The following is a 14558-nucleotide window of genomic DNA, read 5'->3' as shown; positions in this document are numbered from 1 at the left end:
TGAGAAATCAACTGTTAACCTTATGGGAGTTCCCTTGTATGTTATTTGTCATTTTTCCCCTTGCTGCTTTCAATAATTTATCTTTGTCTTTAATTTTTGCCAATTTGATTACTATGTGTCTTGGTGTGTTTCTCCTTGGGTTTATCCTGTATGGGACATGCTGTGCTTCCTGGACTTGGGTGGCTATTTCCTTTCCCATGTTAGGGAAGTTTTCGACTATCATCTCTTCAAATATTTTCTCTGGTCCTTTCTCTCTCTCTTCTCCTTCTGGGACCCCTATAATGCGAATGTTGTTGCATTTAATGTTGTCCCAGAGGTCTCTTAGGCTGTCTTCATTTCTTTTCATTCTTTTTTCTTTAGTCTGTTCCGCAGCAGTGAATTCCACCATTCTGTCTTCCAGGTCACTTATCCGTTCTTCTGCCTCAGTTATTCTGCTACTGATTCCTTCTAGTGTAGTTTTCATTTCAGTTATTGTATTGTTCATCTTTGTTTGTTTGTTCTTTAATTCTTCTAGGTCTTTGTTAAACATTTCTTGCATCTTCTCGATCTTTGCCTCCATTCTTTTTCTGAGGTCCTGGATCATCTTCACTATCATTATTCTGAATTCTTTTTCTAGAAGGTTGCCTATCTCCACTTCACTTAGTTGTTTTTCTGGGGTTTTATCTTGTTCCTTCATCTGGTACATAGCCCTCTGCCTTTTCATCTTGTCTATCTCTCTGTGAATGTGGTTTTTGTTCCACAGGCTGCAGGACTGTAGTTCTTCTTGCTTCTGCTGTCTGCCCTCTAGTCTTAATGTTTTTGAGGAATCTCTATACTGGTTTCCATAGTGGCTTCACCAACTTACCTTCCCACTAACAGTGCCTGAAGGTTCCTAAGGGGGTCCTTTAAGGGAAGAAGACTCATGTTGACAGTTGTCAACAATCTCCTTCTCCCTTCCCCCCTCCCCTCCCCCTTCTCCTTTCCCCCCTTCCCTCCCTTTCTCCCTTCCCCTTCCCCCCTCCCCTCCCCTTCCCCTTCCCCCCTCCCCTCCCCTTCCCCTTCCCCCCTCCCCTCCCCTTCCCCTTCCCCCCTCTCCTGCCCTTCCCCTTCCCCTTTCCTCCTCTTTGCTCTTTTTCTCTTCTTTCGAGTCTCTCTTCTCCCTTCTCTTCTCTTTGGGCCACTTCCTGAGCATACGGTTTCAGATAGTGGGTAGTCACAGAATCTGCACAGCCAATTCTGAAATTTGGTCACCTTGAACTAGTACATCAGAAAGATTTTTGATCTGCAAACGTCAGAAACTCCTGTGTTGGTGGCATCATAAAATTTGGGTTCTGCTGTGGCAGGGAGCTTAGGGCATTAGCATTCCATACTGTTCTTCCAGGACTGTGGTCAAATATGTAGTAATAGTGGTGACTAACATCTGTCTAGTGCTTGATAAAGTACATCTACATGTCCTAATCTCATTTAATACACACAGCAACTTTGTGTTTGAGGACTATTCTTTTCTCAGTTTTACAGAGATATTAAATAATTGCTTAATATCACACCTCCACTAACAATGGGGCTGGAACCCTGGTCTCCTGACTATAATATGTTTTTTTTTTTCAATACAGCACGTGCTCAGTGCTTATGGAGTAATACTGAGCAAAAGTGTCCAGAGTCGCGTGTGCGGTGACAATTTTCAAGGAACAGACATCTTAGGAAAGAGTTCCCCACAGAAACTTATAACCAGTATACCCCATAAATGCCCTTAAGGTAGGCGTGGCACTTGGAGAGGTTATTAACCACTCGGCTGTTTTGGGGGGTAATGGCTGGGGTATGTGTGTCTCAGTTTTCACTTGGTCGTTAATAATCTTGAATGGTTAGAAGTAAAGTAAGGCTTGGATACCATCGGGTAATCCATTGGTAGTAAGAAACACAACTTTAATTAACTGGACCAGCAGATTTACTGAGTCAGAAAGCAACAGCTTATATGAGGTGGCAGAAAACATTTTGTCCTGGTGAACCTGATGGAAGGAGGGTTGATTCTCGGAAGGGTAACAGATGTTATCAATGACAAGGGTATCTTAGCTCTTTCCACAAATGTGCACCATTTCCTATTCTTAGATTTTGCAGGGGGCTGAAACTCATGGCATATATCTGGGCTGTACAACCTGCTGAATGCAGAGCCTCCTATACTGATGCTTGGAGAAAGACTGTCAGGTCTTTAGCATGAATTCTGGGACTAACTCTGGCTGACACCAAATCCTCTACATGCCTGAAGGAATCATCTCAAGCACAGGTCTCAGGTGGAGGCTGTAGTTTTCAGATGCTTGCTCAAGAGTAGATTTATACCATCTGCTGTTGTTTGCGTCTTTTAAAAAACCCGTAACACTGTCTTCATCACAGGAATAGTGGTAAATAGAAAGAAGACAAGCTGGCCTTCAAGAATAGGTCATTACCAGGAAAAAGTACTTCAGGAGGATGGGATCTTAAGTTGTTTCAGCCAATCAAAAGGAAGAAAATAATAACAGGAAAGAAGGAGATCATAATCAAAAGTAACTGCGGGAAAACCTGTTTTTAAATTACTTCAGAATAAACCTAAAGCAACTGCAAAGGAGGGTAATAATAATCGGAAATAACATTAAATGGAACTCCGCCCAGCAACCAGAAGGTCCTCTTGTCCCGGAGCCACAGCTGGGGCCTCAGCCTCCCCTCCCCCCTGGAACATCCACTGTCATCAACGCCTCTTCAGTTGCTCCTTCAGAAGCCAGAACATCTTTTCATCGAAAGCCCAGTTCCCACGCCCCTTCTGCGCTTAAGCCGTGGGCGTGCCAGGAAGGTACTGCTCTGTGTTCCTTGGCCGTAGCGGTTCTCCCACCTCACATCCACGGCAGCTGCATCTGTGGTTGGGTACCTGCCATGTGCTTAGGACCAGCCCTTTGTATCGATTACCCCACTTACTCAGTGGGCTGAGTACTGTTGTTCGCTAGTATGGAATTGTTTTCAGGTATCCAAGTTCTCTGAATTGTTATTGGCTCTGAGCAGTGCTGATGGCACTATGTGTTCCTCCTGCAGTTGGTTTGGGTACAGCCCTCAGTACCTTCTTAATGGAAGGGGTTTCGTATTTAATATTTAGAATTCACTGGGACACTGGATCCATAGCCTACAAATGGCATTTTATACTTAATGTCGATACTTTGGGCATTTTTTTTTTTAATAAATGAGGATTTCCTTTTTTTTTTTTTTTTTCACCAAAGCCTAGCACTAAGAAACACTCCAGTTCAGGATGCTTTCATTTCCCTATGTATTCTGGATACTTCCTTAGTTAGCAAGGTGTCCATTACGTGCAACATGGACAATTTTATCTTTATTTTTATTTTTTTTAACATCTTTATTGGAGTACAATTGCTTTGCACTGGTGTGTTAGTTTCTGTTGTATAACAAAGTAAATCAGCTATATGTATACACGCATCCCCATATCTCCTTCCTCTTGCGTCTCCCTCCCACCCTCCCTATCCCACCCCTCTATGTGGTCACAAAGCACCGAGCTGATCTCCCTGTGCAATGCACCTGCTTCCCACTAGCTATCTATTTTACATTTGGTAGTGTATATATGTCCATGCCACTCTCTCACTTCGAACATGGACAATTTTAACTAAAAAGTATCCAGACATAGACTTCATTAAGGTCTTCATTAACATATAATAAAAAGTATAGTCAGTATTTTAAATTTGTTTTACTTCACACTGGAGACCTAGTATGTTCTTATAAGGAATAGAACTAATAAGTTCTCCTGTTTGCTTTTTGTGGCTTCAGATGATTTCATGAATGAGTCAGTTAATATCAACAAACCCACTGTGGACCAAAAAGGCCTTTTTTATTCCTAGAAGCTCAACATCTTAGAAAAAATTTTTACTCTTGTATTCAAGACTAGATTTTTTTTTTTTTAAAGAGACATAATTAGGCCATTCAAAGATCCTGTTAAGTACAGGTTAAACTTCAGTCAAATAGCACTACTGGAATGAAATCAATAAATAGATGTTGCTTTTCCCTGGAACGAACAGAGATGACCTTTGGACACCTGCTACATGGGTTGTTCTGGCAAAAGAAACAAGCTGGTGACTAAGTGAGAGGCACATTCGGAGCTTCCCACACACTGTTCAACACACAATGCAGCATTTCTGATTAGTAGGAAGGAGAAAGGAAGACGGAAGGCCAGAAGGCCAGAGAGCTGCCAGGTGGACCCACCAACAGATACACCTCAGAGGAGAAGGGGCTCCCGAGTGTCCCGTCACTCACGCACGTTAGAATTATCACAGAGGCGCAAAATCTAAACTTCAATTCAAATCGCTGCTTTGAAGCCTGGGTTAATCAGTTGTCTTCCCCTTGCTGGCTAGAAAAGCCTCCTGTTTGCTCAGTTTACACAGTTTATCCCACCATGAGTCATAGATTTTCATTTGTTCTCTACACATAAGAAGTATTTTAAGAATGTCAGATGACTGCTCTCTTCTGGGTTTTCCACTTTCCTCCTTTCAAAGTGGCCATTATTGCTTGTGGGGTAGGGGAAGGAGTTGGAAACCAAACTGTTAAACCAACAGAATGATTTGTTGTCAGTGGCACAGTCTTGGAGACATTTAACTCTGATAATTTAAGGAAAAAAAATCTTAATCTTCAGATGAATATATTTTTGATTCTTATTCATATTATTGCTGCTATGCAACACCCGCACATACCAAGTTCTGCTTACTACAGGCCCTGACGAGTTACCCATGTCCTTGACAAGAGCTCTAGTTCTCACTGATGAGCTTCTGACAAATAGCGGAACAACGCAACAATTGGGAACTTAAATCCGTGCTCCACAAAGCAAACCGGCAAACAAACTTACCAATGTTTTAATCACAGTTTAAGAAGATGACAGATTTTTATTTTGGCAACAATCTAGCACTCGAGAAATATTGCCGATGGTTTGTAAGAGAACAAATTTGTTGGACCAAAGAGACAGGGAAAGTCTTCAAACAACTATAACTGCTCTTGTATTTTCACCCTTTTGGAATGTTTTAAGGAATAGAATTTAAAAAAATGTAGTTTACACATTGCATAAAGCACTCCTTTATCCTATGACACTCTTAATAGGGTACATGTTTCATCGACTGTTTTATAGATTCTTTACACTGTAAAGACAATTTTTGCTTTGATGGAAAACTGTGTGTTGTTTAGAGTACACTTTTCCAGGTTCTCAGTTCCTGCTTTTACAGGGCGGGCTCTGCACCTTTCAGGCCTTTGAGCTATTTTAGGACTACATAAGTTGTAGCAGCAATGCAAAATAATTCTTGTCTGTAGACGTGTAAGTACATTCTGTCTGGTGCGGGTTCCTCTGACTTTCCTCTTTCACCGTGGAAGAAGCCAGGTGTGCCTCTGTTTGCCCATCCATTTGAATACTTAAAAGTTTAAATAAAATCTTTAGGACATGTTTATTTTCTACCTGTATGAGAGTCATGATTTTACTTTTATTTGTTTGGAAAACTATCCTTTAACAACAATATAAAGGAAAAAGAGGTTTATGAGTGGAAAGTTTTGAAATTCAGGGTCTATAGTCTCTGATCTCACAGATGGTTACCACTCTTCTCTTTTTCCCTTTTTGTACCATAATTTTACTTTTCTTTCATTCAGCTAGTATTTTTTTCTTTTTTTTTTTTAAACCTCAGATAAACTTTTTGATGAGTGGCAAAACAATGCAACCATTTGTACGTTAAAGCTGTGCTCCACAAAGTTAAAACGAACAAGCCCATGAACATTTTAATCACGGTTAAAAAATTACTTGTCTTTATTTTGGCAACAGTCTAGCATGCAAGAAATACTACTGATGATTTGTAAGAGACCGTAACTTTCTTGGACTTAACAGGGGAAACTCTTTAGATAATTATAAGTGCTATATATTTTCACTTAACTCCCTTTTGGAAGTTCATAGTTTTATTGAGACCACTCATGGGAATCACTACACTACATCCAAAGGAAACATCTCACAACATCCAATAAATAAAACCAGATTCTTATACTCACTGTGCCCCACCAGAGTGCATCCGCGTATGTAGAAAATTCCTTATTGGCATCCTTTTCCACCAGATAGACAAGGAAAGACGAAAAAATCAGAACCAAAAATCCTATGTACCAAGCGGTGATTAATTCCTAGATATAAAAGGAATGAGAGATTTTTAGAGGTGAAAGATCTTTGAAAAAGGAAAAAAAAAAAAATCTAAGCATGATTCCACGTGTTTGACTACTGCTTGGATATTTATGATGACTTTCACATGATCCACTACACCTTGTGTCCCCCATTGCTTTAACCAATTACTGAAAAGATCAAGCTTGCTTTGGATGGGTTTAGTCAATATGACGGCAGCCAGGGAGGAAGTTAAGAACAGCCCGCCCGCACCTGGGCGAGGGCCCCCACCTTGCTGTGCGCGTAGACCACGGAGCCCAGCAGCTTCCAGGTGCCGCCGCGCCTGTCCATGCGCACCATGCGCAGGATCTGCAGGAAGCGCAGGCTGCGCAGCGCCGACGTGGCGAAGATGTTACCCTGAGTTTTGGCAGAAACTACTGCTATGGAGGCGATGAGGACGATGGTATCTGAAAGAAACAGGGTGAAGCAGCCGTAAGTAGCACGACCAGGAGGTTTTCGTTTCCAAAACAGGATTTCAGAAAGGGTCCCTATGACCTGTTTGGGGCCCAGGCAACTGCTCGGGAGCCCCAGGCCGGCGCGCGCCCCGCGGGCTCTGGGATCGCCGAGGAGTGGAGGGCGGAGGGCGTGGCCTCCTGCGCCTGCTGCCCCGGGTCTGACCCTCGGCCGTTCTCTGCTTTAGCCACGCAGGTTTGCACCTTCAAAGGCCTGGACACCGCCTTCGGAAGGTCCGGCGCTCCGGAGGGCTTCGGGCTGGCGCAGCGCCCCCACGGCAGTCCTGGCGGCACGAGTGGTCCTGCTTGTAGGAAGGGGCTTCTGCCTCTGCCTCTGCCTCTGCCTCTGCCTCTGCCCCAGCACCGCGGGCTGCTGGCTGATGCCACAGAGGGCACACAGCCTGTCAGATGCGAAAGGGCTACTTCGCATAATCATGTCTCCCGTTTTCTTGCCGAAGAAGCTGGTAGCTCCTTTCTGCAGAAAGTTCACTTGTGTTGTGGAGCCTGGCCATTTACAGCCTCTTAGACAAAGGCCCCAGCTGAGTGGCCTGCTCTAAGCGCTCTGCTCTGCGTGCATGCTCTGTACCGCGCCAGTCAGTTCTGGGTAAGTTCTGTACACAAGTTAATTAACGTTGCATTTGTTACAATAGAGTAGGTGATCATACACACCACGCGCTGCATGGGAATGGATATTTAATGTTTGACATATTGACGTTTGGCTTAAATCACAGCTGCTCTTTTGTCAGCTAAAAAGAGAAAAAGAGCAGCTAAGGAGAGCATAGAAAAGATGAATGACTTAATCGCTCCAAGGGTAAATATCTGAGTGAGGGAAGGTAGGCTTTGAAGTGGGAGAGGTGAAGTGGGATGAATAGCTTCCAGTGGAGATTCTACAGCAGGTTAGCTTGACCTCATCATCCTCAGTAAGAGGTCCTTCCTGCTCCGAGCGGGCTGTGTGCGACCAGGTGGCCACACTCCAAAGAAGAGCTCCACCTCAGGGGGCTGCAGTTACTGATGTTCCTGGGAGCCTCAGGGTTAACTGCCGTGTGAGTGTGTATTCTTTGTCCAGCCCAGTCGTTCCTGCCTTCAGGAGGGCCTGGCCCCTCGTGTGCACTAAGAGCACCCTCAGAGTCACTCTCCTGGTGCCCTTTTGGGTCAGGACTTGGAGAAGGTCGGGGGTTGGCAGGACGTGGGTCAGCCAAAGGGATTCCTCCAATCGGATCCGCACGCTGTGGGAGCTTGTGGCTGGGTGCACAGCCAGCCACAGATGCATCCTTTTCTCTCGCTCCATAGCTGTCGGAGATGAGAAGGAACCACGTACGTTGATACGGACATCAAAGACATTAAGAGACTCAAGTCAGTTGCAAAGCAGTATGTACAATGTACCCTTAATAAATAAAACATATATTATACACCTAGGAAAGACATGCGAGAATATACACAGAATATTACTATTAATTCTCTCTGGGGTAGAGAGTTGTGGTGAGTATGTGGGTAAAGGGACTTAGCACTTTCTAAGTTATTAATTTTGGTAATGTTGGAGTTTTATAACAATGACAATGTCTTTTGAAATCAGGAAAAAACTTTTAAAAAGAGTTAAATGTGAAAACATCTCTTGGCTTTCATCATCTGGAGGGACTTACTTCCAAGACAAGTGGTCTACAGACAAAGAGACATTCCTTATATGGCCCTGATGGATATGCATTTTGCTTCTTTTCCTCATTGTAGTCCTGCTTCCTCACAAGTGTACAAAGGAAAGAAAAAGGTACAGTACCCTATTGACCATGTTAAAATATTAGAAATAACTGAAATAAGTAAATGACCAGTAGGGGTGCAGAAAGCACAGACTTAAAATTTACTTCGTGCCAGGCACTTTCTTTCGTTCTAGGTTTTTTACAAATGTTATATTATTTTAATCCTTATAACACCCGGGTTGGTTAGGTATTCTACAGATGAAAAAAGCGAGACACAAAAAACATATATTGTATTAGTTTTAAAAAATCAGCTATAGACCTGTTACACTACAGCACAAAAAGTATGCTATAAAGTCAGTTCATTAGACAAAACCTAGAAAAAGTAAAAGGAACCCTGTAGGTTTGAGGCAATTTCAAAAATTATGCACACAGTGAATCATAATCTAAAGGTTTTAAGTCACAAAATATGTAAAGGTAACCACAGATTAGATTTAATGCCCTCATTTTAATTCAGATCAGAAAGTCAGAGTTCAATGAAATGAAGTCATAAATGAGCAACCAAATGGCACACGATGAATGCACTCACAAAAGTGTTTCTTGTTGGATTACAGTCAGCCACTGGAATTTTGCTGTCAGTACCACCTAGATATTTCCCAGGTTAATATTTTAGAAGTTATGAGTACTCTTGACTTTTATTTTTATTTATGTATTTATTATTTTTGTAGACCATTACTTAGCAGAATGGAGGTTCCACAAGGTTGGATACTTGTATCCGAACTATCTAGAACAGTGCCTGAAACATGGTAGGCACTCAATGTTTATAGAATAAACTTAGGTTAATAAACATTTAAAAGTAGCTTGAGCTTTGTTCTCTTACCACATCAGTGGCTTAATAACTGGAACATCAATCTAAAATACCTGTAAGTTAATCACACCAGCACAGAATTCTACAGCAATATAATAATTCACAGCCGTCAGCCACTGATGTTTATAAAAAGCAAGTCTCCCTAAGATTTACCTTTTATTGACAGTGGGCAGCCGTGGTCTTTAAAGATGGCATCACAGGAGACCCCTGAACCGCCGCCCTCCCACAGACACACCAAATGAACAGCTACACACGCAGTGATTCCCTCTGCAGGAAATCCAGAAACTAGCCAAGGGGCCTCTACGCACTGGGAGAATGAGAAAACGCTCACATCAAAACGGCAGCAGAGGCTGAGACGCACTCGCCGTCAACCCCCGTCCTAGCACACAGCAGGGACCTCCAACTCCCAGCTTTTCCCTGTGGGGCTAAGGGTTTGAACCCCATTTTTAGCGCCCCAATTTTTAAGACTCCCACCAGAGGGATGACCCCCCCCCCCCACGAACACCTAGCTCTGAAAGCCGTGGGCTTGCATCCGTGAGCCCCACATACTACGGCAAACACAGAAGCAGGTATTAGCGGGCGCGAGCACTGGGCCTCGGCTCACCCACCGCCTGAGTCCGGGCAGAAACGCCCGTCTCCCCGCCCCTTCCCGAGAGGGTTCTATTTGCGTCTCCCCGCCCCTTCCCGAGAGGGTTCTATTTGCGTATTTTAAAAGCTGCCGCCTGCCACTCAGACCTCTAATTTTTAGCATCCAACTAGGGAGTGACTGCAGCTCTCTCCCGAGACCACAGAAGCCGGTGGACGCCTCCCCTGGCCTCTCCCTCTGGCCTGCTCCAGTTTGCCAGTATCTCCCTCAGGAAGCTTTTATACACATCTGGTGCCCCAGCTTTTGAGGCTGCTGCTTGACAGAAGAACCCCTGGATCACCTGGCTCTGACAGCCAGTGGGGCTTTCATTCAGGAGTCCCACAGGCCTGTAGCAAAGAAAGAAGTTTGTAATGGGTTCTGGACCCCACAGCCCCCTCCCCCACTCCATGGCTGTACAACTGGGCCCAGTACAGAGGGGACAGGTGAAATGCCCACCTCCCAGTTTCTCCTTGGATGGGGCCTAATGACACACTTTCCCCACTGCTGCCTGAGGGTCCAGCTTCCAACTGGCCTGTATCTAGGAGCTGACTGTGACCCTCCCCCTGGGACACTGATCAGTGTGGCCACATGTTCAACCACTGGGAGCCACTGAGAACAGGGAAAGTGATTAAACAATCACACAGGATTTAGAGACAACCAGAAGCCGAGGCTAGGCTGATTGATGATGTTCATCTCCTACACAAGATCAGCCTGTCCAGACTGGGGTAGGTGGCTGTTTATCTAACACACAGAAACCCACACAAAGAGTCAAGGAAAATGAAGAAACAATATGTTCCAAACAAAAGAACACGATAAACTACCAGAAATAGATCTTAATGAAACAGACAACCTAGAAGAAGTAGTTAAATTACCAGAAACATACAACCTACCAAGGCTAAATCAGGAAGAAATAGAAAAGCTGAACAGACCAATTACTAATAAAGAGACAGAATCAAGTAATCAAAAACCTCCTAACAAACAAAAAAGTCCAGGACCAGAAGGCTTCACTGGTGAATTACACCAGCATTTAAAGAATAAATACCAATCCTTCTCAAACTCTTCCATAAAAAGAACAGAAGAGGAGGAAACACTTCCAAACTCATTTTATGAGGTCAGCATTACCCTGATATCAAAACCAGATAAGGACACCACACGAAAAAAAAAGTACATATGCCTGATGAACGTAGATGTAAAAGTCCTTAATGAAACCCCAGCAAACTGAATTCAACAGCACATTAAAAGGATCATACACCATGATCAAGTAGGATTTATTCCAGGGATGCAAGGATGGTTCAACATCTCCAAATCAATCAATGTGATACACCACATTAACAAAAGGAAGGATAAAAATTATACGATCATCTCAATAGATGTAGAAAAAGCATTTGACAAAATACACACACTTTCATGATAACAACTCTCAACAAAGTGGATATAGAGGGAATGCACCTCAACATAATAAAGGCCACAAAACAAGCCCATAGGTAACATCATACTCAGTGGTTAAAAAACTGAAAACTTTCCCTTTAAGATCAGGAACAAATTAAAGATGCCCACTCTTGCCAGTTTTATTCGCCTTAGTATTGGAAGTCCTAGCCAGAGCAATTAGGCAAGAAAGAGAAATAAAAGTCATCCAAATCAGAAAGGAAGAAGTAAAACTCACTATTTGCAGGTGACATTATATATAGAAAACCCTAAAGACTCCACCAAAAAACTGTTGGAAATAATAAATGAATTAAGCAAAGTTGCAGGACACAAAATAAATATTCAAAAATCAGTTGTGTTTCTACATACTAACAACAATCTATCAGAAAGAGGTATTAAGGAAAAAAATCCCATTTACAATAGCATCAAAAAGAATAAAATATTTAGGAAGGAGTTTGATCAAGGAGGTGAAAGATCTGTTCAGTGAAAAATATAAAACATTGATGAAAGAAAGTGAAGAAGACACTAATAAATGGAAAGATATTCTATGCTGATGGATTGGAAGAACCTGTATTGTTAAAATGTCCATACTACCCAAAGCAATCTACAGATTCAGTGCAATCTCTATCAAATTCCAGTGCTGTTTTTCACAGAAATAGAACAAACAGTCCTGAATTCGTATGGAATCACAAAGACCCTGAATAGCCAAAACAATCTTGAGAAGGAAGAACAAAACTAGAAACATCCCACATTCTCATTTCAAATTATATTACAAAGTTACAGTAATCAAAACAGTATGATATTGGCATAAAAACAGACACATAGGTCAATGGAACAGAATAGAAAGCCCAGAAATAAACCCACACATATATGGCGAATTAATTAATGACAAAGAAGCCAAGAATATACAATGGAGAAAGGACAGTCTCTTCAATAAATGGTGTTGGGAAAACTGGACAGTCACATGCAAAAGAATGAAACTGGACCACCATCTTACACCACTCACAGTAATTAACTCAAAATGGATTAAAGACAAATGTAACACCTGAAACTATAAAACTCCTAGAAGAACATGGGGGTAAGCTTCTTGACATTTGCCTTGGCAATGATTTTTTGGATTTGACACCAAAAGCAAAGGCAAGAAAAGCAAAAATTAACAAGTGAAACTATAGCAAACTGAAAAGCTTCTGTACAGCAAAGGAAAACATCAACAAAATGAAAAGGCAATGAAAGACAGAAAATATTTTCAAATCACATAGCTGATAAGGAGTTAATATCCAAAATATACAAATAACTAATACAATTCAATAGTAAAAAAGAAAAAAAAAACCAAAACCCCAATCAAATTAAAAATCGGGCAGTGGATCTGGATAGACATTTTCCCAAAGACGACATACAAATGGCCAACGTGTATTGAAAAGGTGCTCAATATCACTATCATCAGGGAATGCAAATCAAAACCTCATACCTGTTAAAATGCTATATCAAAAAGGCAGGAGATAAGTGTTGGTGAGGATGTGGAGAAAAGGGAACCCTCTTGCACTGTTGGTGGGAATGTAAATTGGTGCAGCCACTATGGAGAACAGTATGGAGGTTCCTTAAAAAACTAAAAATAGAACTATCACAGGACCCAGCAATCCTATTTCTGGGTGTATATCCAAAGATAATTAAAACAGGATCTTGAAAGATATCTGCACATCCGTGTTCACTGCAGCATTATTCTCAATAGCCAAATATGGGAACAACCTAAGTGTCCATCAATGAATGGATGAATGGACAAAGAAGATCTATCTATCTACCTACCTATCTATCAAAATATTGTTCATCCATGAGAAAGAAGGAAATCCTAATGTCTGCAAAAACATGGATGGACCTCGAGGGCATTAAGCTAAGTGAAATAAGCCAGATAGAGAAAGACAGATACTGTATATCACTCATATGTGGAATCTAAAAAAGTAAAACTCATAGAAACGGAGACTAGAATCATGTTTACCAGGGTGTAGGGGGTGGGGAGAAATGGGGAGATGTTGGTGAAAGATTGTAAACTTCCAGTTATAAGACGAATAAGTTCTGGGGAACCTAATGTACAGCATGGTGATTATATATCCTTGTAATGTACAGCATGGTGTATTATATATTTGAAAGTTGCTAAGAGAGTGAATCTTAAATATTTTCACCACAAAAAAGAAATGGTAATTATGCGATGTGATGGAGTGGTTATCTCACAATCATTTTGCAGTACATAAGTGTATCAAATCGATAGATTGTACACAAACTTACACCATGTTTTTGTCAAGTACATTTCAATAAAGCTGGGGAAAAATTGGGTAGAACAGCTTAAGCTGCACAATTAGTTATTTGTCCAAAATGTTTTTTGCAACATAGGAGCATTTGTCTTAAGTGAAGACAGCACCTTTTAGTACAATGTAGGAATTACAGGTAGCCCTCAAGGCTCATTGGCTTCAGATTCATTTGTTCATCTGTTCGTGTATGAAGAAGTTAATTGAGGGTCAAGCATTGTATTAGACACTTGCATTAGAAATGAATATTCATTCATCCATCTGATCATCAATCTATTGCAAATGTTTATCAAGTCCCTACTGTGTACCAGGCATTGTGCCAAATGCTTTATGTGCACCAGTGGTTGTCAGTGGGGATAATTTTGCCTCCCAGGGGCATTTGCAACGTCTGGAGTCATAGCTGGTTGTCATAACTGGGAAGGGGGTTGCTGCTGGCATCTAGTGGTAGAGGCCAGGGTTGCTTCAAAACATCCTACAATGCCGGGAACAGCCCTCTGAAAAAAGAATTACCAGTCTCCAGTGTAAGTAGTGCCAAGACTGGGAAACCCTGAGGTCTATCATTTCATTTAGTCCTCCCAACAGCCCTATGAAGGAGATAGTATCATTCCTATCTCCTCCTTACAAATGAAGAACTGAGGCTTGTGGGGGTCAACTAGCCAAGCACAACTCCTACAAGCGGCTGAGCTGGCCCTTGCCTGACTCCAAAGCTGTGCCCTTAAGAGTCATGGTGCCCCATTCCTTGGATAAGGAAAATCTAGAGTGATGTGGGTTGGGGGATAGTGGTGGCGGGGAGGGTGAAAGGGGTAGGCTGCAGAAGCAGGTGGAAACTAAAGCAAGAATAAATTGTTACGATAAAGCATTCAGGAAAGAAAGAAGCGCAGGGAGAATAAAGCAGAAATAAAATGGCACTAAAACAGATGGTACCTTTATGGATACATTCAGAGACAGTGGGGTTAGAGAAAGAAATAGAACTGCTAATAAACATGGAGGAGCTCCAAGTTGCATGAAAAAAAAAAAAA

General features: G+C 42.1%; 1 protein-coding gene across 1 annotated transcript in view; it reads right to left on the bottom strand.

Moving 5' to 3' along the window:
- The window catches only part of KCNQ5 (potassium voltage-gated channel subfamily Q member 5), a 569051-nt gene that overhangs the window by 96153 nt on the left and 458340 nt on the right, over positions 1-14558 (bottom strand). The window contains exons 4-5 of the mRNA XM_068550907.1: positions 6413-6588; positions 6022-6147 (exon numbers count right to left, since the gene is read on the bottom strand). Of these exons, the coding sequence (XP_068407008.1) occupies positions 6022-6147; positions 6413-6588 (302 nt within the window). The remainder of the gene's footprint in view (positions 1-6021; positions 6148-6412; positions 6589-14558) is intronic.

The sequence above is a fragment of the Eschrichtius robustus genome, chromosome 9, assembly GCF_028021215.1.
Source record: "Eschrichtius robustus isolate mEscRob2 chromosome 9, mEscRob2.pri, whole genome shotgun sequence".
Lineage (NCBI taxonomy): Eukaryota > Metazoa > Chordata > Mammalia > Artiodactyla > Eschrichtiidae > Eschrichtius > Eschrichtius robustus.
The sequence above is the reverse complement of the archived record's forward strand: the minus strand, read 5'-3'. Positions and strand labels throughout refer to the sequence as shown.